A 22,194-nucleotide genomic window follows, 5' to 3' on the forward strand; every position below is an offset into this window, starting at 1 on the left:
AACCCTTTCTTCAACACCTCTTTTTCACTCACATCTTATTTTTTCATTTTCGCTCGCAATGAAAAAGTATTCAAAAAATTGCGATTCTAAAAATTAAACATTTTTTCAATTTTTAATATTAAATCAATCTAATAAAAAACAGAGTTCATAAAATAATTTTCAACATTATTTATTAAACTATGTAATGCTAAAAAACCCCTTGCCCGCCCTGCCTCGGTTGAAAAAACGGCACCTAAATCCAGTCCAGAATGCCCTACGGGGCGGTTAACTCAATTAGAGCTAATCGGGGCCGATCGTCGAATCAAAGTTTCATTTTAAATTGTCAAAATAAATTTTGTTTCAAAAAAACGTCTTCAAATTTTGCCCTTGAACTTATTTTTATTTTGAGTCTAGCAAGTATTACGAAAGATATTTAAAAATAAATAGGTGGTTATCTATTTGCCTGGATGGTTAAAAATCTATTTTATTACAAAGAATGAATAAAATATATGAATAAGTAGTGAGTTTGTTTGCACAGGCTTGCCGTTTAGCTTACGGGAACCAAAGTGTTCGAAATTAACTCCCGAGGAGAATTTTCCGTAGCGAAACGCGATTTGAATACGTTTTTTATAGAAACGCTTGGTTGAGAAGCATACCACGGAATGCATCTTTTTTGAATTGTAGAAGACCTTGTTTGTGTTTTTTTCTTCATTACTGGATGCATTTTTGCAAACGCAACTGAAATTAGTTTCAAAATGCGTTTTTATGTATTTATTTTGCATTTGAATTGAATTTAATCACGTATCAAATTTTACCTTATACAAACAACTTTTACTCATCTATTTTCTTGTTATATCTCTTCTCCACACATCTTTTTTTTAAAATAAATTTTCGGACACATGTCGAGCTAATCACCGAATATAAAAAACCCTAACTTTCAGTAAAATAAACACTGACCTAACGGTTGAGGTGGAATCTCCCATGATTCAAAACTTTTGTGGTCGTCTTCCGTGGTTGCTGCCATGCAATTTGAAATTTTTCGGATTTCGTATGTTGCTTCGTCGTAGGAGACTAGTTGGGAAAAGAAAGAGGTGTAAAATATTACCAAAAATCAAATAATTAAAATATTACTTGGTCTGCATTCAGGCACGACATCCGTCTTTTTTATCATTCTTTTTTTGAAGCACACCAACGTCCAGTCCCATGGATACATGCCGTTAATATGAAAATCTGGTCTTGGATACAGGAAACTCCCGAAGTCGGTGTCTACCCAATGTTCTGGTACCATATGCACGAGTTCCACTTGTTCTCCGCAAAGACTTATTTGATTAGTCGAAACTAGATGGAAAGACAAACTGGCGGATACTGAACCATACGGAACGCCAATTATTGGATAGTTGCCTTGAAATTTCTGTTCATTAAACCGCATGCTTGTCTAAAGAATATAACAACTTATCAGTCGTAAAGCACGAATATACCAGCACCAAATTTGACAAAAGAACAATGTAAGAAAAATTACTTACTTCGTTCACTACTTTTGGAACTCAGGAACTCGTACCGTCGTAGTTCGCCATAGTGATCAGCAGCACGTCAATCACTAAATGAAAAAGCCTCTGTCAGCTCTGCAAGATGGCTATGGGCAACTACCCACATCCATTTCTTTATTGAGCACACTTCAATAATCAATGATTATTGTAATCAAATTCGCTTTATAGCCACTAGAATCGCAGACAACTATACACCTCATTTTACCACGATGAAAAACAAAGGATTTCTCTTGTCTAAATATTTTACATACCTCTAAGGCCGTTAATTCAAACTTGATAGGCTCCTGTTCCTTGGCAGCACTGGGTGAACTAAGCCTGAAGGCCTGCCCATTTTGCCGCTCTTTCCCGCATGCAGAACGATGCCGTTGTCTTATGATGGGCCACCTGAAGTACTTTGGTCAAAGTGGCAGGTTCATCCGTCAAGTAATGACGCTTCTCCCACAAAAGCTAAATACCAAAGGAATTTTATTAGTAATCGATACACACAATGCAAACGCGTATATTACAGTACCTCGCGTTGATAGAGATCCATTTTGGCAAAGGATCAACTTTGGATGATATCCATGAGCGAACGTTGGGTGTTGTCATCCAAGGCGCTGAAATTACGCAACTCACCACTTGGAATGACGGTAGGTTCAACAAGCGGAAAATGAATATCAGCGTCATCCAAATCAGTCATTTCAATACTGAGCAAAGGAGTCGAATGACCACGAGGATGGCGCCCGGCCGTGGGCACATATCCTGAACGCTTGTCCGAAGCTGGCGGCCATAAAGGAAGCAGTCGACTACCTAGAGTAATAATAACATCTGTAGAAAATTAGAAACTAGACTAATTAATTTAGACTAAAAGCAGTCGCACCTTGAACGAGGGTACAATTAGGATCGCCGTAAGTAAAAAAATTCTGTGCTGTCCATCCAAGTTCGACGCGTTCAGCTTCTGATCCACTTCCTGGATCACCTTCCGCCACTTTTCTTCGACCGTAGACAGTAAGAACAAGGCGTGATTCACGCAGGAGAGTACAAATGGCCACGGTACTGGAGGTGATCACTTCATCAAAGACGATACGGTTCGGAAAGAAAGTGGCTGACCTGGAACTTGCAGTGCCAAACACCACCTGACCATGGCCCAAAAAATTAATTACATACTTTTCGGAAAACAATGGAATAAATAGTTAATAATTTTACCTTTGACGGACTACAGCAGACCTTTGGTTGTGTGTTGCTAGAGTTTACCAAGAGTCGATCAATTTCTCCGTGAATAATGTCGATGAAAACGGAGACTGTCGCGTGAGTGAGTGCATCTCCCGGCTCTCTAGACAGCAGATCGTCAACTTTGATATCATCTTCTGCAGTCCTAAGCAAAGGCCTGGATACTTCGTCTACATTAAGCAGACACAACAAGATATCCTTTTCCAGTTTGATACAGTGGCGGACGTACTCGTAGTCGCAAAGGCACGAATTGGGTAATAAAATTCGGCCATGCCCCAGACCTTGGGCGCATATTCTTCCGACTTGGGCTGAGTGGTGGCACCCAATTCACAAACGACGTGGCTTATAACGTGATCTACTCGACTGCTAATGCCACATGTGAAATTGGTGACGACGTGGTCCATAGAGAAATGTACTGCCAATTTCACTGATATGGACTCGGTGCAACTTGACTCCAGTATCGGACTAATCTAGTAAATAGATTTCAAAAATGTAATAATAATGATGGTTCAGTTATTATGAAAGGTATATTTTCTTACCACGTAACCTGTGTTGGTATTCAATGTGAATACACTGTTATACAATGAGTTTTTACTTTTATTCTTGCTGGTGTTGGTTTCTTGCTGTTGTTGAGCTTGGGTGTTGAAAGTACAACTGGTGAGGTTAAAGAACTTGTTGGTATTGGTTGTGAAAGGGGGTTTCCCATAGCAGTTTTGCGTCAAACCATACACACAGGAATTTAAAAGAGGGTTTGGGTCAGATGTGGTGCCCGCCAAGGAAAAGAAGGCGGTAATTTCCAGGTTTCTAGGCTCGCGTGAAAACTACCTTTGCGCATTTTTCTGCTGCGAATTTGAACTTCCACCTTTTTCCCCATCGGCGGACCTGATCCAGGAAAGGTTGTAATGTGATTTTCTCATCCTCCAGTTGGTTTTTTTGCAAGCATAGGGTTACATCATCGGCGTAGAGAAGGGTTTTGACATCTGGGGTAGACGGGAGGAAGTCAATGAGCATAACGTTAAACAGGATAGGGATAAGGACTGCCCCTTGGGGTACTCTGTTTTCTACTGGCGTTAATGAGGATACAACGCTGCTGACTATTACACACACGGGCTACGTCCCATTAAGAACACTTGCACCCAGCCAAGGAAATGCCCTGCGATTCCCAGATTCACCATTTTATACATGAGACCTTGGATCCACACGGAGTCTTAGGCTTTACTGATATCTAGGAAGGTAGCGACAGTACTTTTTTTTTTGGTTGAACCCTGCCTTTATATAGCTGTCGAGTTGGTCGATGCGGTCCGTCGTGCTGCATCCTCTTCTGAAGCCTGCCTGGGCTATGTTTATGAGGCCTTTAGATTCGAGGAACCAGTGTAGCCGGTTGGCTAGGATTCTTTCAAACACTTTTCCCAGGCAGGAAGTTAGTGAGACTGGTCGGTACGAGTTGGAGTCCTCGGCTGGCTTATTTGGTTTTAAAAGCGGTATAACCACCGCACTCTTCCATATTTCAGGGACGTACCCACTGGTAAACAACCTGTTGAAGAGATGTAGCAGAAAAGACGTATTGGCGGCGGATAGGTTCTTGAGAGAAAAGTTTTGGATCAAGTTGAGACCTACTGTCTTAAGATTTTGGGGTGGAATTTTCTAGTTCTTCAAATGTGATGGCATGGTTGAGAGGATTGGGTGTTTGTGAGTTCAGGTTGTTGGCGATCAGGGTTTTCTAGAAAACTGTTTTTTACGATGTCCCTGGGGTAGGCACCACTGAAAATGCTAAGGAAGAGTTCCGCCTTTTCTTGTGAGGTGTTGTGTATGTTGTGGTTCGTTCTGATTGAGTAGCCTTCAACGGCAGGTATGGATTCTTTCCTCACCATGTTCTTCACGAAAGACCACATTTTTGGTTGGTCATTGTGGCCAAGGCTGGTTACGAACGTTGCCCAGGCCAGTTTTTTCGCCGAGATGATGGTCTTTCTCTTTTTTTGCCTCCGCTTTTTTCCACTCTGTTTGCTTATTAGGACATAGGGGGATTCCTTTCACACTCTGAAGGCCCTCAACGATTCTTTTACCAGCTTTTGACATGTAGCGTTCCACCAGGGACGTGCAGGATCTTGTTCTATGTATGGTTGTCAGGACGGATTTGTCTTTTTGAAACATAGGGCGTTGCCGAACTCAATGGCTTCTGTGAAGGTTACTGTGGCCACTTGTGGGTCGTTAATGAAGTAGAAATCTCGATTGTAAAGGTGGTTTTCTATCTGTTGGTTCCATAGCAGCCACTTGTTTTCATCCAGGACCCAACTCTCTGGGTGACATATTTGTCGTTCAGGGTGGCGTTCAGCTTGATGATCCCAGGGAGATGGTCGCTGCCCATGTAGGGACCCGTGTTGATTGTCGCGGATGTAGAGAGCGAAGAGGAGGAGAGAGTCAGTTTATCGTCGTTGACTTTCCGGATGCCGGATCTATCTGAGTGTTTAAATTCGGTGGTGTGATGAGGCTGGCGTTAGGGTCGTTAATTAAAGCTTCAAAAATAGACTTGCCAGCCTTGTTTTCGACGCCATTGGGTTCCCAGAGACTGTGATGGCCATTTAGGTCCCCACCTACTAGAAATTTGTTGTCTCTTTTTAGTAGAAGCTCTATGTCGCCCTTCTCCCAGTCGCCTTTGGGGATATATACAGAAATAAAGTTAATGTGCTTCTTGTTGGGTTGGTGCATAAGATGCTGACACCGATTGTTTCAACGGTGTCCGGCGTGGTTATGGATATGGCGTAAACTGAAGGGATTTTCGGATGAGAATGGCCACTCCTCCCCCCAACCTATTAGGGCGATCCTTTCTGAGGATGTAGTGAGACTTAAACTTGGGGGCGAAATCACTGTTCCAGTGAGTTTCGCTTAATAAAACGACTTCTGGATTTAGAATGGATACTTGTTGGCGGAATTCTTCCAGTTAAGCTTTAGACAGGCCTCTTGCGTTCTCTTGTATGCATTTTAAATTGTTGGACGAGATGTTAGTCATAGTGACTGGATGCGTGGCCCATGTCTTCATGTATCATTCCATGGCGAAATAGGGGTTCTTAGCATGTACAGTACCCACGCCAGGTATTGGATCACCTCGGTCCAAAAAAGGCGTTTTAACCCGCGCGAGATAGGCCTAACGGTGTCTCGCGCGTGAATTTTTTTTACATACTAAGATTGCTCGTACGAGGTTAATTTTTTTTTATCAGAAAGATAAAGAACTAGTCTTTATCTTTCTGATTTTTAATTTGTAAAAAGTATAGTTGTTGTATGGGAAAAAGGATCATTTTGAAATATTGGATCACCCCCGACATGTGCTGCATTCGTTGTCCCTACCCGCGGCTATGCCGTCGGGAAACTTGATTGTAATTTGGGTACCTTTTTCACCATTTGACCCTCTCCCATATCCGACGGCATAGCCGCGGGTAGGGACAACGAATGCAACACATGTCGGGGGTGATCCAATATTTCAAAATGATCCTTTTTCCCATACAACAACTATACTTTTTACAAATTAAAAATCAGAAAGATAAAGACTAGTTCTTTATCTTTCTGATAAAAAAAAATTAACCTCGTACGAGCAATCTTAGTATGTAAAAAAAATTCACGCGCGAGACACCGTTAGGCCTATCTCACGCGGGTTAAAACGCCTTTTTTGGACCGAGGTGATCCAATACCTGGCGTGGGTACTGTAGTTGGAAAGGCGTAATAGTGGTGAGCGCTCGGTTTCAGTTGGCTGCATGACTTTGGGGCTTGATTGTATTAGGCCCTGTTGTTTGGGTGTGTTTAACATGAGATGTGTGGAGATGTTAGAGAGCATTAGTTCCAGGTTGTCAAACCTTGTCGTTTGATAGCAAGCGCTTTTCTTCTTATTTTTCCTGCAAGACATAAAAACGTACGCTTAAGTGGTCGATTTTATTCTTTGTTTCTGACAGGTCCATCGTTAGGCTTCCAATATTTTTATTAATTTTGGGGATAATGGACTCTTTATGGAGTCTCATTTCCTCTTTTAGCGCTAGTATCTGAGCCTGCAGTGAGCTTATCTCCGGTGGCGGTTGGTGTTCTTGGTTGTTGGGCCGGGTGCTTCTCTTGGCGGAGGCGCTAACCAGGCTGGTGACTCTTGAGCTGGCTTCTGACACCGTGATACCTTCCAGGTACGTCATTTTAAGCACTTTCTTCATTTCAATGTATGCTGGGCACTCGTTACAGCTGGATTCGTGCGTAGGGCTTGCGCAATTGACACATCTTAACAAGCAGTCTTGCTCCTGGGGGTGTGTTTTGCCACATTTTTTTACAGATGTCAAAGGTGGTGCCACATCGGGCTGCGGTATGGCCCAGGTAACATTTGATACATCTAATAGATTTGGAACTGAGATTTGTACCTGGTAGCTCATCGAAGTTACTTTTACTCTCTCGGGTAGGGATGAAGAGAAGGCGAGGAGGATTGTCTCCGAAGGATCATTTGGCCTCCCACGTATAGGCAAACGTTTGACTTGAATACGTGTTGGTCCACTAAGCCCTTCTGTATTTCCTCTACCGAGATGCTGGTTGGGACTCCAAATATGACACCTACTTTGTTAGCAGTGGAGCTTAGGGGAAGGGAGCAAGAAACCGGTCTTCCTTCTAGAGATTTCATGTTAAGAAGGCAAGATTGTTAACCTTCGTCGAATGCATATATAGCTAGGTCACCACCCATTAGGACTGTTGAGTCCCTTGGTTCTCCTGCTGCACGGAATATGTCCTCTTGCAGTCTTTTACGTTGAGCTATGGAAATATTTTTGAAGTTGGAATTCCCGTCAGTCAGCTTGACGATTACGGGGGGAAGTTGGGTCACGTTGTTACACGCCTTTTTGTGGGGTGGGCTACAATAGAGCGTGGGGATGGTGCGATCCATTGTTGTATTGTCACGCATTATATTCAATTGAATGAAATCAAAATTTATTTAACGTTCTGTTTGTGGATTTACTACTGGAATACTAGATATGTTACACCTGTTAACAAAAAGGTTATTTAAGGAAAACTTAACCACAAAACCCTGGCTGAATCCCATAGAACAGCTATGGGAACTATTAGACTCCATGATCAAACGAATCCCAAGAACAGCAGCGACCAATTTTTACTCCTAAACATTGCCTGTCATTATATTTTTACTGAAAGCCTTACTCTGAATATTAATAGCATGGAAAGGCGGTGTCAGGCCGTAACTGAAGTCAAAGGAGGCCACACCGACTATGGATGGAGGCATTGCCAAAATAATCTATGTTATTATTTCAACTTAATGTTGTATTACATTCTTGTGTATTGCCTAGTCCATAGATTTTCATATTTATAATAAAAAATCACAAAGAGTATTATTTCAATGGTGTTCAGCCACCATCGACAAATATTTGTACCTTGATGGCACCAAAATTGACTATAAGATTGTAGTTTAATTTATGCAGATTAGATTGTTAACATTGACACCCTAGTCTATGGTGGAATTAACGCAAACCATATTTTAGTGTAAAAATCCAGGACACCTCGCATTTAAAAAATCCGTTCGTTAAATCAATAGTTTGAAATGTAGAAAATATATGGTCGGCATGCCGATCAACAAATCTTAACGATAATAAAATTTAAAAAAAATGTTTTAGATAGCCTGCTTTTTTATAAATGACGGCAAAAAATGTTTTTATTGTATCTTAAATTTCCTTTATTTACCCGTCTGCGTAACTCACCCACTTCTGTATGGGTTTGATGGACAAAATGCCTCTGCTTTGACACAGTCCCATCGTATACCTGTTAATCAGTTAATTCTAAACGAAAAAATACTGTTTGTGGCCAGAAGAGTATCTTTAATATAATCTTATAATTAAAAATTTTGCCATGTTGATGGTAAAATTACATCTTTTAACAAAAAGATGATTAAGGAAAACTTAACAATAAAACCCAGCCTGGATCTCCTAGAACAGCTATGGGAACTATTAGACTCCATGATCAAACGAATCCCAAGAACATCAACGACCTATTTATACATAGTCCTAAACATTGCCTGGCATTATATTTCTACTAAAATTCTTACTAACAATATTAATAGCATGCAAAGGCGGTGTCAGGCCGTAACTGAAGTCAAAGGCAACTTGATCTCGGTCGCTGGGGTGAATCCTACCGTCTTTCATGGGTACACAAAAAGGTGGTAGGGTTCGCTCCGGTGACACTAGGGGGTCTTATTTACATCGTGAAGCAGCGCATCTTTCCTCCTCTACACAAAACCCCCGAGCCATTTTATCTTTGTTTTGTATTTGTTATTATTTTTGTTTATTGTTTATTTTTCTGTCTGTTTCGTTTCCGAAACACAATAGACCTCTTGCAGAATGCGGATAGCAGGATTCCTGTAGTCCGGAAATGATGCTATCCGCCATATTGGGAAAACCACACCCTTGTTAAACAGGATCTCTTATGGGATTATTTTTTATAGTTGAATAATTTCTAACTTGGTTAATGATAGGAATAGTACACAAGGTGATGAACTGTACTATTCAGGTAACATTTATAATTCAAAATTTTTATCCTAAGTGTAATGGAACTAATTTTCATTTCAGGTTTTGTAGAGTTCGTCTGCTGTTGGCCACAAAAAAAAAATCACTGGTGATTTCCCTTACCAATGTTGATTTTCTTGTTAGCACCATAAACCACAGCAGACGAACTCAACAAATCCATAAATTAACATTTTTCCAAAACACTTACGGTCGTGTCGAGTGAGTTGTCATCCGATAGAGGGCCTGATACATCGAGAGTGTGAAGCATGAAAGACCACATTACTACATGCTGTCAGAAGCTAATCTGATGAATATCAGTGTCATCATGGCAGATTTTGTCCTCCGACCTCCAGGAACATTTAATTTTGACGACAGTGATTAGGCGACGCAGTGGGACTCGTGGAAGAATCAATTTAATTGGTTTTTAAAAGCAACTAAGAAATACAAAGAGGATGAAGATGTACAGTATGTTCCAAAAAAATCCGACTACCCCCCTTTAAAAAAAGTGCCACCTACTAGCGTGTGGTCAAATTACATGGAGTTTTTGGCCGAATATTGGGGTCGGATTAAGTGCGGGTGGACAACAGTAAAAATTGCCATGGAAACGAGACATGCAAGTTGCCCTACCCTCCCGCTATTAGTTTCATAATTTTTGTCTTTTGAAATTTATCTAAGAGCGGGAGGGTAGGGCAACTTGCCGTTAGGCATAGCCAACTATTTTTGCAAACTACTAAATTTTTTTTTCAACTACGCTACGAGACACAGACTTAGGGATGGGAAGTCTCGTCGCTATGGTAACCAGACATTTGTTGTAAGGGATATTCAGAACCAAAAAATAAATAATTAATTTAATAACTTTTTTTGTATATTTCATTAAAAATATTTACAAAGACAACATTTTGTAAATTTCATTTTTAATATTTTGTCCAAAAACCATTGGCCTCTACGACTAAATTTAACCGCTTTGGCATCGAATTAGACAGAATCTGCCAATAGTTTGGTCACTGATTTTAACGGATCCAGTTATCGCGGGCGTGATTGAAGACGTCGTCTGCGGTCCTGGCATGGCGCCAGTAAAAATCTTTAACAATGTCGCCCCACACATTTTCGATGGGGTTCATGTCCGCACCCTTGGAATGCCACGGCAGTAAGTCAATTTGAGGGTGCTCACTAAACCATTGAGCGATGATGCGGGCTGTGTGTATGGGAGACTTATCCTGCACAAAATGAACTTGTTGTTCGCCATAATGTTGGCAAACCCATGGAAGAAGTTCCTCTTCCAAAATTTCTATATATTTTTCTTTAACAAATCGGCCATTAATTTTTATAAATGGCCCGGCTCCAGCGACGGACGAAAAACAAGCCCAAACGGGAACGGTTTTTCTGCCGCTGGTGTCATACACTTAAACATGTTCGCGATTGAACCTCGTTCCATTTGGTCTATAGGCATAACACGGTCACACTCGTCAGACCTAATAACAACAACATTATTATCAAAACTATTATAAATTATTAGGATTGAAAACGTCCGGCTGCCATGCCATTTGAGTGGGGGGGGGCGGGGTTGCCTGATCACCCCGTTTACCCACCCGCTCAAATGCCAGCTGGACGTTTTCCTATCCTTTTCCAGGTAATTTTTTCATCAACGCGAAATGCAAAATGGGTGTTTTATAAATAAAACGGGATAAGTTAGTTAAAACAAATGTCTTAAATAGATAGATAAAGTGTATTTCTCTACCCGAAAGTTTTTTCATCACTGAAAATAACATTGCCTCACCATTCTGCAGGGTAATTGCGGTATTGAAGAGCAAATTGAAGCCGGTTCTCCGCATGTCTTTCAGTTAATGAAAACTTTCTGGCAGCGCGTCTCAGATGAAGATTTATCTCCTTCATTCCGTGTCCCTATTCAATTCCCAATTCTATGTGGAAAAACGGATTAGATTGCTGCCCAATTGTTCCCAAAATTTCTCCCCCAGACATATTCATCTATTTGGTCGAAACCAAAAGTTATCAAAACCACTTGGAGGCCCTTGGTGCATACAAGGGCATTTCTTTTGAATCGGAACAGCCGGGTTGGAAGCTATACTTTTAAAAAGTATCGGTATCCCGATACCGGTCTAGCGACCCAAAAATCCTGTCAGGACTGATTAAAAGCCGCAAAGCCGCAAATCCATTCTGTCTCTATTCAAGTAACTATCCTTATGCCGCTCCCTACAAAGGTTTTGCAGGGCAGGATTTGTTTGGTCAAAAATCTCATCTCATCCTGGGTCTTGAAGAGTAGTAGAAACTACCTGAAATTTGAAAATAATTTACTTCAAAGAACAGGAACAGGTAATAGAAAAATGAATCAGACTTACGTTTTTTAGACAACAAAGTTATGTATCACATCACAATATAACTGTTACCTGAAAACAGACAAAGATAAAATCAATAAATTTAATATAACCATCAACATGGCACAATTTATAATCATAAGATAATTAAAGATACCCTTCTGGCCAAAAACGTTATTGTTTTAATTTAGAATTAACTGATTAACAGGTATACGATGGGACTGTGTCAAAGCAGAGGCATTTCCCAAACAGCACACTGACGTCTTTTAAACGATACTTATTTATCCTAGTGGCCCTACTAGGATTTCTTTATTCTGTCCTGAAATCCTACAATGACGACTTAAAGACGTATTTAGAAGGTGTTGATGATCGGTAAAAACTGCTATAATACACGGATTTGTATGGTCACCAAAGATCTCATTTGGGCATTCACTGGGACGACTTTTTGCTCTACCAAAATCGACGCTAAAAATATTACTCTGCCATCAGATGAGAACACGAGTCTCCCGCATGACAGACGAGAATTCTACCACATATACATACATACATGCTAACTAACATTACAGTGAAATACTTTTACCTTCAATCATTAAGAAATAAATATTTTTATAAAATTTAGCATTTAAAAAATCGAGACTTTGCGCTCTTTGATCAAAATACCAGAAAAGAAACATAATTGTTATGAGTTTCGATCATTGGACTCCCGCATCATAGACTGAGCTTCTTCTTCTTAACCAATCACTACGTATTGAAAAAAGCAATTCTATATTATTATTTGAGATGGTTTACGTAATTCTTACAAAGTTGAACCCCAACACTACACTGTGAATTGTGGCAACGTTGCTTTTAAAGAAATGGATTGGAATAAGACGTCTTTTGAGGGAGGTGATTTATTTTTAAAAAGAGACGTCGTTTAAGCGTGTCCTTATAACGTCCTTTGGCGGTCCAGTACTCCACGTCCTAGTAAGAAACATTTAGGATGAGTTACTGCATTAAATTGTTATGTGGGTATGTCCACCTGCTGTTATGTCTGGGTGCGTGCCGTTTGGCCACGCCAATGTATTTCTCGAAGATGAGCCACACAAGATACGATGATCTGGTTTACACAAAGGTGCAAGAGAGACTGCCGTACTGCTCCCAAGCCCCGCAGCGCCACCACCGTCAAGCGGGGTAGACAGGGACATAACAACTCCCTTCCAAGCGGCGACAGATATACGGATGGAGCCGCTTGACACAAAACAACAATACAAACATTTTCAGGGTTCGGAAGGGAACAGACACGGTACTGCAGCGGGGGGCACACACGCGCAATGACAAATGATCCGTTTGACACAAAAAAATACAAGATTTCAGATAACGTATACACGTATTGATAAGTAATACATGAACGACGCGGTAATGCGAAAGCGCCTTAAACGGCAAATCGTACATTCGGTTTGCGGATTCGCAGGCTTCGTCGGGGAATGGATCGCGCCGGTGGAACCGCTTGTTGACGAGCCGTGTCTGGATCAGGGGCTGGATCGTCGCCGAAGTCGCCGTCGTTGTCCGTCTTGTTAGCGGTGCCGGATGGTGGCGGGGCTGGTTCGTTGTCAGTAATCAGTGGCCGCAGATGTCGTCGATTCCGCCATAGCACACTCCCGCTGGTGAATTCGACTCGATATGAACGATACTTGCCCACGACGACGCCTTCCTTGTCCCATAATAGAGTTGACGTGTCTTGAACACGAACCCGGGATCCGATGAGAAGTGGTGATAGTGGACGAGCCCGCTCGTCATATATCCATTTCACGGCTCCGTCGAGCTCCAGCTGCCGATCGCGGGCTACCATGATCTCCCGCCATCTGGGATCAAACGAGGATTTGTGAGCAGGGAGGATGGATCGGAGTTGACGGCCGAAGACCATTTCAGCGGGGGACATCCCGTTTTCTCTTGGCGTGTTCCTGAATTCGAGTAGGCCTTGGAGGAATTCGTCGGAGTTGAGGTCCCCGGCAGGGGCAATTTTCTCCACCAAGCGTTTTATGGCGTCCACCGCGGTCTCGGCATGGCCATTGCTTTGGGCGTAGTACGGTGACGAATTCTGCCATTCCACGCCCCAATTCCGTAGCGCGTTCTGAAAAGCGTTCGCTGCGAACTGTGGGCCGCCGTCGCTCCTGAATCGAGTGGGGACGCTTAGGTCGACCAAATTTCTGGTTACTGCCTGAATTAATTCGCGTGCAGTCGGGGCGTGATGCCAACGGTGGATGACCGGCCATCCCGATAGACGGTCGGTATAAACCAGCACGTGCAGGCGGCCAGATTCAAACAGGTCCGCCGTTACTTCCTCGAAGACGCGCTCCGGTAGGACGTCGCGGAGGAGGGGCTCCCGTTGTTGAGACGGGAGCCGTTCTTGGCAGGCCTGGCAGCGCTCGATCATCGATATTATATCGTTGTTTAGGCCGGGCCAGTAGATCGTTTGACGAGCTCGTCTTTTCATTCTCATGATCCCCTGGTGGGCGACGTGAAGTTTCGCGAGGATGTCGCGGCGGGAGCGTTGGGGTATGACGATGCGCTTTCCGAAAAGCACCAGGCCGTCGTCCACAGATAATTCCTGCCGGATCGTCCAGTATTGCCGCACGGATGGGGAGGTCCTGTCGCGACGAGCGGAGAATCCGGATTCGACGGCGGCTATGAGTTCCCAATACGCTGCGTCGGCTGCTGCTACCTCGCGTAGGCTGTCGATCACCATGTCCCTGCGTACGGACGGTGAATCGAGCGACGGTTCTGATTGATCGTCATCGTCCGAGCTTGTGGCGGTGATGGCTGCTACCCGCCTCAACGTCATGGTCCGAGCAAATGCTTGAACGTCATCATTGGCCGCCTCATCCTCTAGTCCAGAGTCGTTCACTGAAGCGCGTGACAATGCGTCCGGAATCGCGTGATCCCGCCCCTTCCTCCACACGGTTGTGAAGACGAAAGGCGTCAGCCGCTCCTTTAGGCGTTGCAATTTCGGATTTTCGACCGCGTCCAAGGTGTAACGGTCCAAAATTGTTACTAGCGCCTGGTGGTCGATCATCAGGGTGAACGTTGGGAGCCCCAGCAAATATAATTTGCATTTTCGCATGGCCCACTCCACAGCTGCGAGTTCCAGCTCCACTATCGCGTACCTGGTCTCGGTGTCGGTGCACCATCGCGAATTGGCGTCGACAAGCTTCCATACTTCGTTGTGGCGTTGCAGGAGGGCATACCCCATCCCATTTTTTCGGGAAGCGTCCACCTGGAGCGCTGTGTCGAGTTCCGGGTTGAAGTGGGCCAGTATCGGCGGCGCCGTTACCGCCACTTTGACCTCAACGAAGGCACTTTCTTGGTCCGGTGTCCACACATAAGGATTTCGGGAACTTAGCAATGGCCGTAATGGGCCCTTGGCGGCCGCCACGTCCGTGGAAAATCCAGCTAATTGATCTACGAGCCCCATGAATGAGCGGAGCTCCGTTATATTGGCCGGTCGGGGAAAATCCGAAATAGCCTTAAGTTTGTCCGGGGCTACGGCAAAACCGCAGCGCTGTATCTGCAACCCGACCCCCTCCACGGATCGTCGCGATCGAATTTGTTTTCATTCAAGGTGATGCCGGCGTTTTGTGCGGCGGTCAGGACTGCGCGTACCCCCGCCACATGGGCCGAAAAGGAGGAGTCGTAGCGAAGGATGTCGTCGACCACCCGAACTACCTGGGCCACTTGAACGAAAGCAGCGTCCGCGTGGAGATTGTACTCGTCGCTCGAACTGCATAGACCCATGGAAGCCCGAAGAAACTTGTAACGGCCCCAAGGGGTCATGAAGATCGTCAGATGTTGGCTATCGGGGTGGAGCGGGATCTGGAAATATCCATTGGCGGCGTCGAAGGTACTGAAGAACTGGGCGTCGCCGGCTATTTCCGCGACAGCATTGCGAGGCGGATAAGTGGGTCGGTGGACATGTTGGTTGAGCTTCGTATGATCCACACATATGCGGATGGAATTATCCTGCTTCCTGGCCACCACTAAAGGTGCCACCCACTCGGATGGTTCCGTGACCAGTTCGATGATGCCTTTGTCCTGCAATTCGTCCAGCTGCTGCTTCACTTTTGGTCGGTCGGCGAATGCAATGGGTCGGGCGCCGTTAACATAATACGGAACGGCGTCGTCTTTCAGGCTGATGACCATTTCTGGTCCGTCCATGCATCGCAACCCCGTAGATTGGTCGAATACCTTAGCGAATTCCGCCACAAGTTCCTTTCTCACGCTCTCTGTCAGCTCGTCCGACGGGTCGTCCGGATTTTCTGTCGGAACGATCATGGGCGTCTCACTGCAGGCTCCGCTATCTGGCACTGACTTGAACTGAGTACGACGAATTGGCATTGGATAGTTCTCGGGTAAAATACCGAGGGTGATGCAGTCATACCAGGAGATAAGCAGGCCGGATATTTCCGGGCAAATGACGATTGTTATTTCGGTGGTGACGTCGCCGTAACTAGCCATCGCAACCACCTGGCCGACGACAAGAAGGGGAGATGAGCGATCCGCCATGACCAGATCGTAGGATGAAGAAGTTAAGTCCCCCTCCGTCATACCGAGCTGAGAGAGGGTGTTCAACCCGCCGACTGAAATCTCAGCGCCGACGTCGGGTATCGCGTCATCGATGGTCGTAAGCGTACACCCCTCCCTGGGTGTCCAGGATCCGTAATGAGACGGTAGGGGCGCGGCGCCCTCGTCGGCTGGCGTTTACAGACCCGACGAGAATCCGGCCGATTCTACCCTTGTGTCGGGCTCCTGGTAAACTGGCGGCGTTACCAGCCGTACCGTTGTCGCCATTGGAAGCGTCTCCACCACCATTTGAACTGGCATTTTCCCGCGGTTTAGGGCAGCATGGTGAAAAATGATTGGTGCCACCGCAATTATGGCACAATTTTCCCACTGCTGGGCACGTCTCATTTGGTCGATGGGCGTTCCGCCCGCACGATCCACAGGGCGTCGGCGATGTTGGCAAATTACTGCGCTGGCCTTGGTGGACGTGATGAACCGCCGATTGGTTGCTCAGAGATTTCTCGTTAATTCTCGCCGCTTCCTCGCTCCTGCACACGTTGATTGCTTGCTGGGCCGACGGAAATGGAGAGAGGGCCAGCAATTTTCTCTTCGTTTCTGTATCTCGAATACCTGCCATGATCCGCGTGGCGATGCGGGCGTCCGCACAAGTTCCACATAGGTCGGCCGTGTCTGCCAGACGTCGGAACCGGATATAAAAGTCTTCGAACGATTCGGATGTCGCCTGATGGCACTCATCGAAGGCTACCCGATCCAGCGCAATGTTTCTCTTGGCCCGGATGTAGTCTGCGATTAGATCTAAAATTTCGTCGGGCGTAAGAGGTGGGGTAGGTGGGATATTCAGTGCCACCTCGACCACTTGTTGCATGGAAGGATCGAGTGCCATGCGGAATGCCGCTGTCTGTTCGTTTGGAGGATATTATGACAGCTGGTTCAGTTGGCGAAAGTCATTCCACCGATTCCGCCATGTCCGCAGCTGCGGAAGTTGAACGTCACCGTTGAGTTTTTCCAGTCCCGACGGGTCGATGCGACGTCGAGCAGGAGGCAGTGCGGGCTGAGTCAGCCCAGCTGGTCCGAGACCCCCGCCACCACCGCCACCACCGCCACCACCGCCACCACCAGCGCTACCGCCACCCCCGGCGCCACCACCGCCGCCACCGCCGCCGCCTGCTCCACCGACGCCCCCACCGGCCGCTGCTGCGGCCGTGATCAGGGCCTGAAGTTGGGTCGCAATATTGTTCAGTTGAAGTTCCACGGCGTCAATACGATTGCCAACGGTTGTAGCGGTTGTGGCAGCTGCGTTTACGGCTGACAATGCGTCCGCTGCTGTTGGTGTCGCCATTTTGTACCGTGAACGTAGGCGATAAGAAATGGGGTCAGCGTCGGTCATATAAACATAACACTTTGACCGAAGAGTTACGCTAGTCGGTGACTGTATGGTTCGGACCGAGGCACAGAGTCGCCACACGGATCTCGAAGCTAGACAAGGGACCACTTCGCCCGGGCTGAACGCCGAAATGGCAATACGGTGGCCCGACGCGATGAAATGGTCGCTGTTAGAGCCTCAATTGGGCAGACAACGATTGTTACACTCGTTCACCGGTATTCACTTGTCAGAGGTTCCGTCTGGAAGATGAGAGGGGCTATATGATACCCCGCAAAACAAAATGGCGGCATCCATAGACCGCATGGAAAGTGAGAAAAATGGCGTCCTCCACACACGGCGTGGGGAATAGGGGCACAAAAATGGATGGCACTCGAAGACTCGTTAAGCATTCAGTTAGTTAATGAGGGCTTTAAGAACTGTAGGTTAGAGATAGCAACTGCGCCATGTTATGTCTGGGTGCGTGCCGTTTGGCCACGCCACTGTATTTCTCGAAGATGAGCCACACAAGATACGATGATCTGGTTTACACAAAGGTGCAAGAGAGTTTGCCGTACTGCTCCCAAGCCCCGCAGCGCCACCACCGTAGAGCGGGGTAGACGGGGACATAACACCTGCATCATACAGAAGCGGGTGAGTTACGCAGACGGGTAAATGAAGGAAATTTTAGATACAATAAAAACATTTTTTGCCGTCATTTATAAATCTAAAACATTATTTTTTAAATTTTATTATCGTTAAGATTTGTTGATCGGCATTTCAATCATACATATTTCTACACTTCAAACTATTGATTTAACGGATGGATTTTTTTTATGCGAGGGTATCTGGATTTTAACACTAAAATATGGTTTGCGTTCTGCATAAATTAAACTACAATCTTATAGTCGATGGTGGTGCCATCGAGGTACAAACATATTTATCAGTGGTGGCTAAACACAATGAAAATACACTCTAGTTGATTTTTATTATGAATATTAAGATCCATGGACTAGGCAATACACAAGAAGGTAATAGAAAATGAAAATGACATAATTACATGGATTATTTTGGCAATGCCTCCATCAATAGTGGGTGTGGTCTCCTTTGACTTCAGTTATGGCATGACACCGCCTTTGCATGCTATTAATATTCTTAGTAAGGGATTCAGTGGAAATATAATGCCAGGCAATGTTTAGGACCGTGTATAAATAGGTCGTTGATGTTCTTGGGATTCGTTTGATAATGGAGTCTAATAGTTCCAATAGCTGTTCTATGGGATCCAGCCTGGGTTTTTTGGTTAAGTTTTAATTAAATAACCTTTTTATTAAGAGATGCAATATATTTAGGACTCCAATAAAAAAAACAATCATAGTAAAAACAAATTTATATCATTAAGTTGAATCTAAATTTTAAATTTTTTTCTTCGATAGGTTTTTCTCCACCGTTTTGGCTTATCCGTCCAGCCATGCGTTTTAATGATGACATGGACAATAGCTACATAAATACTACTTATAGTTTACACAAACAACAATAATGAATGTCGTTAAGAAATTAGATAATCTATTCTATTTACATTTGCAAACTTTACTTCAACATCATCTATTTCGATTAGCACTGTCCTTTCTTCTTTTTCGTCTTTTGCTGGACCCAAAAACCAGTCAGGACGACTGTTATAAAAAGCCGCAAAGGCGAAAATTCATCCACTCTTTATACAAGTAAGTATCCTAAAGCCGCTCCCGATAAAGGTTTTGCAGGGCCGGATTGCTTGAGCAACAAATCTCATCTCATCCTGAGTCTTGAAGAGTAGTAGAAACTATCTGAAATAAAAAAAAATAGTCAACTTCAAAGAACAGGAACAGGTAATAGAAACATGATTATACTTGGAAATTACAGGAGTGATCGCGAAGCGATCACGAAGGGTAGTTTAAATTGTATAAGGAAGAATGAGAGAGACCCTAAGGGTGTAGACTCATTAGTTTTAGCCTTTTAAAGATTTTGAAGGCCACCTTGCCCTCTTCCCCCGTACAACGCACTTTTTATCTCAGACTTATTTTTCTTTATGAAAACATCGCAAGACGGGTTACAACATATAATCAAACATTGCAACAAAATGGAACATAAACAGATGGGCATAAAAAACTGGCCGGCATTGCCAGAAAAAGCCGCTTCTTATGAACAAAGGTAAAGTTTGGCAAATGGTGACTTCATGAAACAGGGGAACAAAAATTGATTGAAGATATTATTCTTCATTCCGTTTGTCTGGCTCCTCGACCCCTCTTCGACTGTCTCTCCGGTTGGATCCTGGACTTGGCGACAAATAAGCAACATTTAGGAAAAAATATGTGAGGGTTTGAATGAGACGGGAGGATTGTGGGATAGGTTAGAAGACCCCTAGGATCTCTCTCATTCTTCCTCATACAATTTAAATTACCCTTCGTGATCTACCCTAAGGGTGATTTTAAAGATTTCGCGTCGTTTAAGACTGATGTTGCAAATGTTGCGTCGACTCCTCGATTGCAATATCGACTAAATGTCGTTTGGCTGGCCCAATGGCTGGCCTGTAATATAACATCTAACGGAAGTACTCGCGCGACGGCCAACGAGGATGCCGTACTTCGAGTCGAATGAGCGCTAAATATTGTCGCGGGTGAAAAGGGGTAAACATTATCTCCTAACACAGATGATTCACCCGCTCGTTGGACTATGTTGCGAGCGTGGGAATGATTCATCTTAAGTTTATCTGTACTAAAGAAGATACGGAGACATGCGCTCCGGAAAAGGGCGTATATTGTATTTCGGTATAAATACCAGCGTAAAATTCAGTTAAAGTGTAGTTCCCTGGAGTCTTCAGACGCTCTCCGAGTTTGGTATGGTCATCCCTTATTGTTATTAGTTAAAAGTGAATAATTGTCTAGAATTGAAGTCATCACTTGTTGTATTCGTGTATTCTTGTCCTAATACAACTCGTGTGACAATTGGTGGAGATACAGTCCGTTACCCGTGAGTAACGAATTCGTGCTTTAAGTGGCAATTGTTAAGAACGCAGCTCGTTACCAGTAAGTGACGAAGTCGTGCTGCAGTTGTGGTTAGCTGATGCCGACGAAGAAAAACCCACGACTACCCAGTTGTCCAAGAGACCCCAGCCGACGATTACACCCACTTCAAGAACTGTCAAGCGCTCCCGAAGAGGCTTTACTCACCCCAGACTCATCATTGGAGAGTGGAACTTCCGTTGTTGGTGAAGCCCAAACTCTTGAAGGTACCATTTCAAGAGAGCCCCTAATTGAAGAAGCTGACAGCCAGGGCGAATCAACCGAGGCTGAAGATTTAAACTCGGATCCAGAAACCGAGGTCGTGTTGAGAGCTGCAAATCCAGTTGTTCCATTAGGCGGACAACAAGTTATAGTGCCAACAGGGCATATTATACAGCAGCAAAGACAAGCTATGACAGCTGTCAGGAAATTCATCATCCCGCCTATATTTCGAGGTGGTCCGGATGAAGATGCGCGCCAATGGATGGAGCGTTATGAGACGATTTCTTCCCACAATGGATGGGGCGATGCTGAAAAACGTAATAATTTCAGCATGTACTTGGATGACACTGCAAGAAACTGGTTCCTGTGCGCAAGAGTCCCGAACGACTGGAACGACGTTGCGGCTCAACCTGCAGCAGGAGGAAACCCTGCCACGCCTGCAGTTACCGGTCTTCGTTCGATGTTTTTAAAAGAGTTTCAACCTGATAACTACGGTCTTTTTCAAGAGACAAGGCTAAGGAGCAGAACACAAGGAATGGATGAACCAGCCGTTAGGTACTATTACGAAATCCTCAACCTTTGCAGAATGGTCGATCCAAATATGACGGAAGCACACCGATTGGAACATCTTTTTCGAGGACTTCGACCGGCTCTTCTTAGAAAAATCTATCCGATGAAACCGAAAACATGTGAAGAATTTTTGACACTGGCAAAATCATATACAGAAGCATCGCTCATGTCCGAAGCAAGAGGATGGAAAGACGCAGCAATGGAATCACAGAGACCCCCTGAGCAGTCACCGAACCTTTCCGTCGTCTATCCAGACCAGCAGGCAGAATTTATGAAATCAATGCGCGAATTAATCCAAGAAACCTGTGAGAAATTAATGGCAAAGGAGAAAAACGAGCAAGGAAAAGCAAAAGTATCCTTTAACCCTAAGGGACGTACCATTGATGGTAAACCGAACTGCTTCCATTGCAAGAAGTCCGGACATATCGCCCGGCACTGTTTTAAAAATCCGGAATCTCCAAATTACAAAGCTCCGAAACTGGATGGAGCATCGGCAGCGACGCCAACGGCGAACGCAGCAGTTAACCTGGCGACTCAAGATCCTAACGAGCAGGAAGAAAAGCACCTATTAAATTTCGATGGAACAAACTTGATTAAAGAACCTGTGTTTTGTGGTGAGGTAAAGGCAACGACAGTAATTGACACTGGTGCTGCTGTGACAGTGATCTCTCCCGATTTATTGAAGAAAACACAATTCATTCAGCAGCCATGGGATGGTTCTGGAATTATCCTCGCAAATGGATCACGAGTAATGCCCCTTGGAGCAGCCGAAATTCTCGTGACGCACAAAAACAGATCTGTGAAAGGAAAAGCAATAGTTATGGCAATGTCAGGAATGGAACTGTTAATGGGAAATGA

General features: G+C 44.5%; 2 protein-coding genes and 3 pseudogenes across 2 annotated transcripts; all 5 read right to left on the minus strand.

The window, feature by feature from the left end:
* Nucleotides 1-861: 861 nt before the first annotated feature.
* Nucleotides 862-1,553, minus strand: LOC123469342 (annotated as a pseudogene).
* A 282-nt stretch (nt 1,554-1,835) lies between these two features.
* Nucleotides 1,836-3,746, minus strand: LOC116928643 (annotated as a pseudogene).
* A 1,407-nt stretch (nt 3,747-5,153) lies between these two features.
* Nucleotides 5,154-5,742, minus strand: LOC116928721 (annotated as a pseudogene).
* A 7,261-nt stretch (nt 5,743-13,003) lies between these two features.
* LOC116928889 lies at nt 13,004-13,495 on the minus strand. The gene has a single exon (XM_032936055.2). The coding sequence runs from the start codon at nt 13,493-13,495 to the stop codon at nt 13,004-13,006; it is 492 nt and encodes a 163-aa protein (XP_032791946.2).
* A 3,570-nt stretch (nt 13,496-17,065) lies between these two features.
* Nucleotides 17,066-17,488, minus strand: LOC116928803 (keratin, type II cytoskeletal 1-like). Its single transcript, XM_032935955.2, has one exon. The coding sequence runs from the start codon at nt 17,486-17,488 to the stop codon at nt 17,066-17,068; it is 423 nt and encodes a 140-aa protein (XP_032791846.2).
* Between the last annotated feature and the right edge of the window lie 4,706 nt (nt 17,489-22,194).

This window comes from Daphnia magna, linkage group LG1 (assembly GCF_020631705.1).
Source record: "Daphnia magna isolate NIES linkage group LG1, ASM2063170v1.1, whole genome shotgun sequence".
NCBI lineage: Eukaryota > Metazoa > Arthropoda > Branchiopoda > Diplostraca > Daphniidae > Daphnia > Daphnia magna.

Excerpts from the sequence above, each read along its gene's own strand:
- LOC116928889 (XM_032936055.2), bottom strand. The coding sequence starts at position 13,495 with ATGGTCTTCGGCCGTCAACTCCGATCCATCCTCCCTGCTCACAAATCC.
- LOC116928803 (XM_032935955.2), bottom strand. The coding sequence starts at position 17,488 with ATGGCGACACCAACAGCAGCGGACGCATTGTCAGCCGTAAACGCAGCT.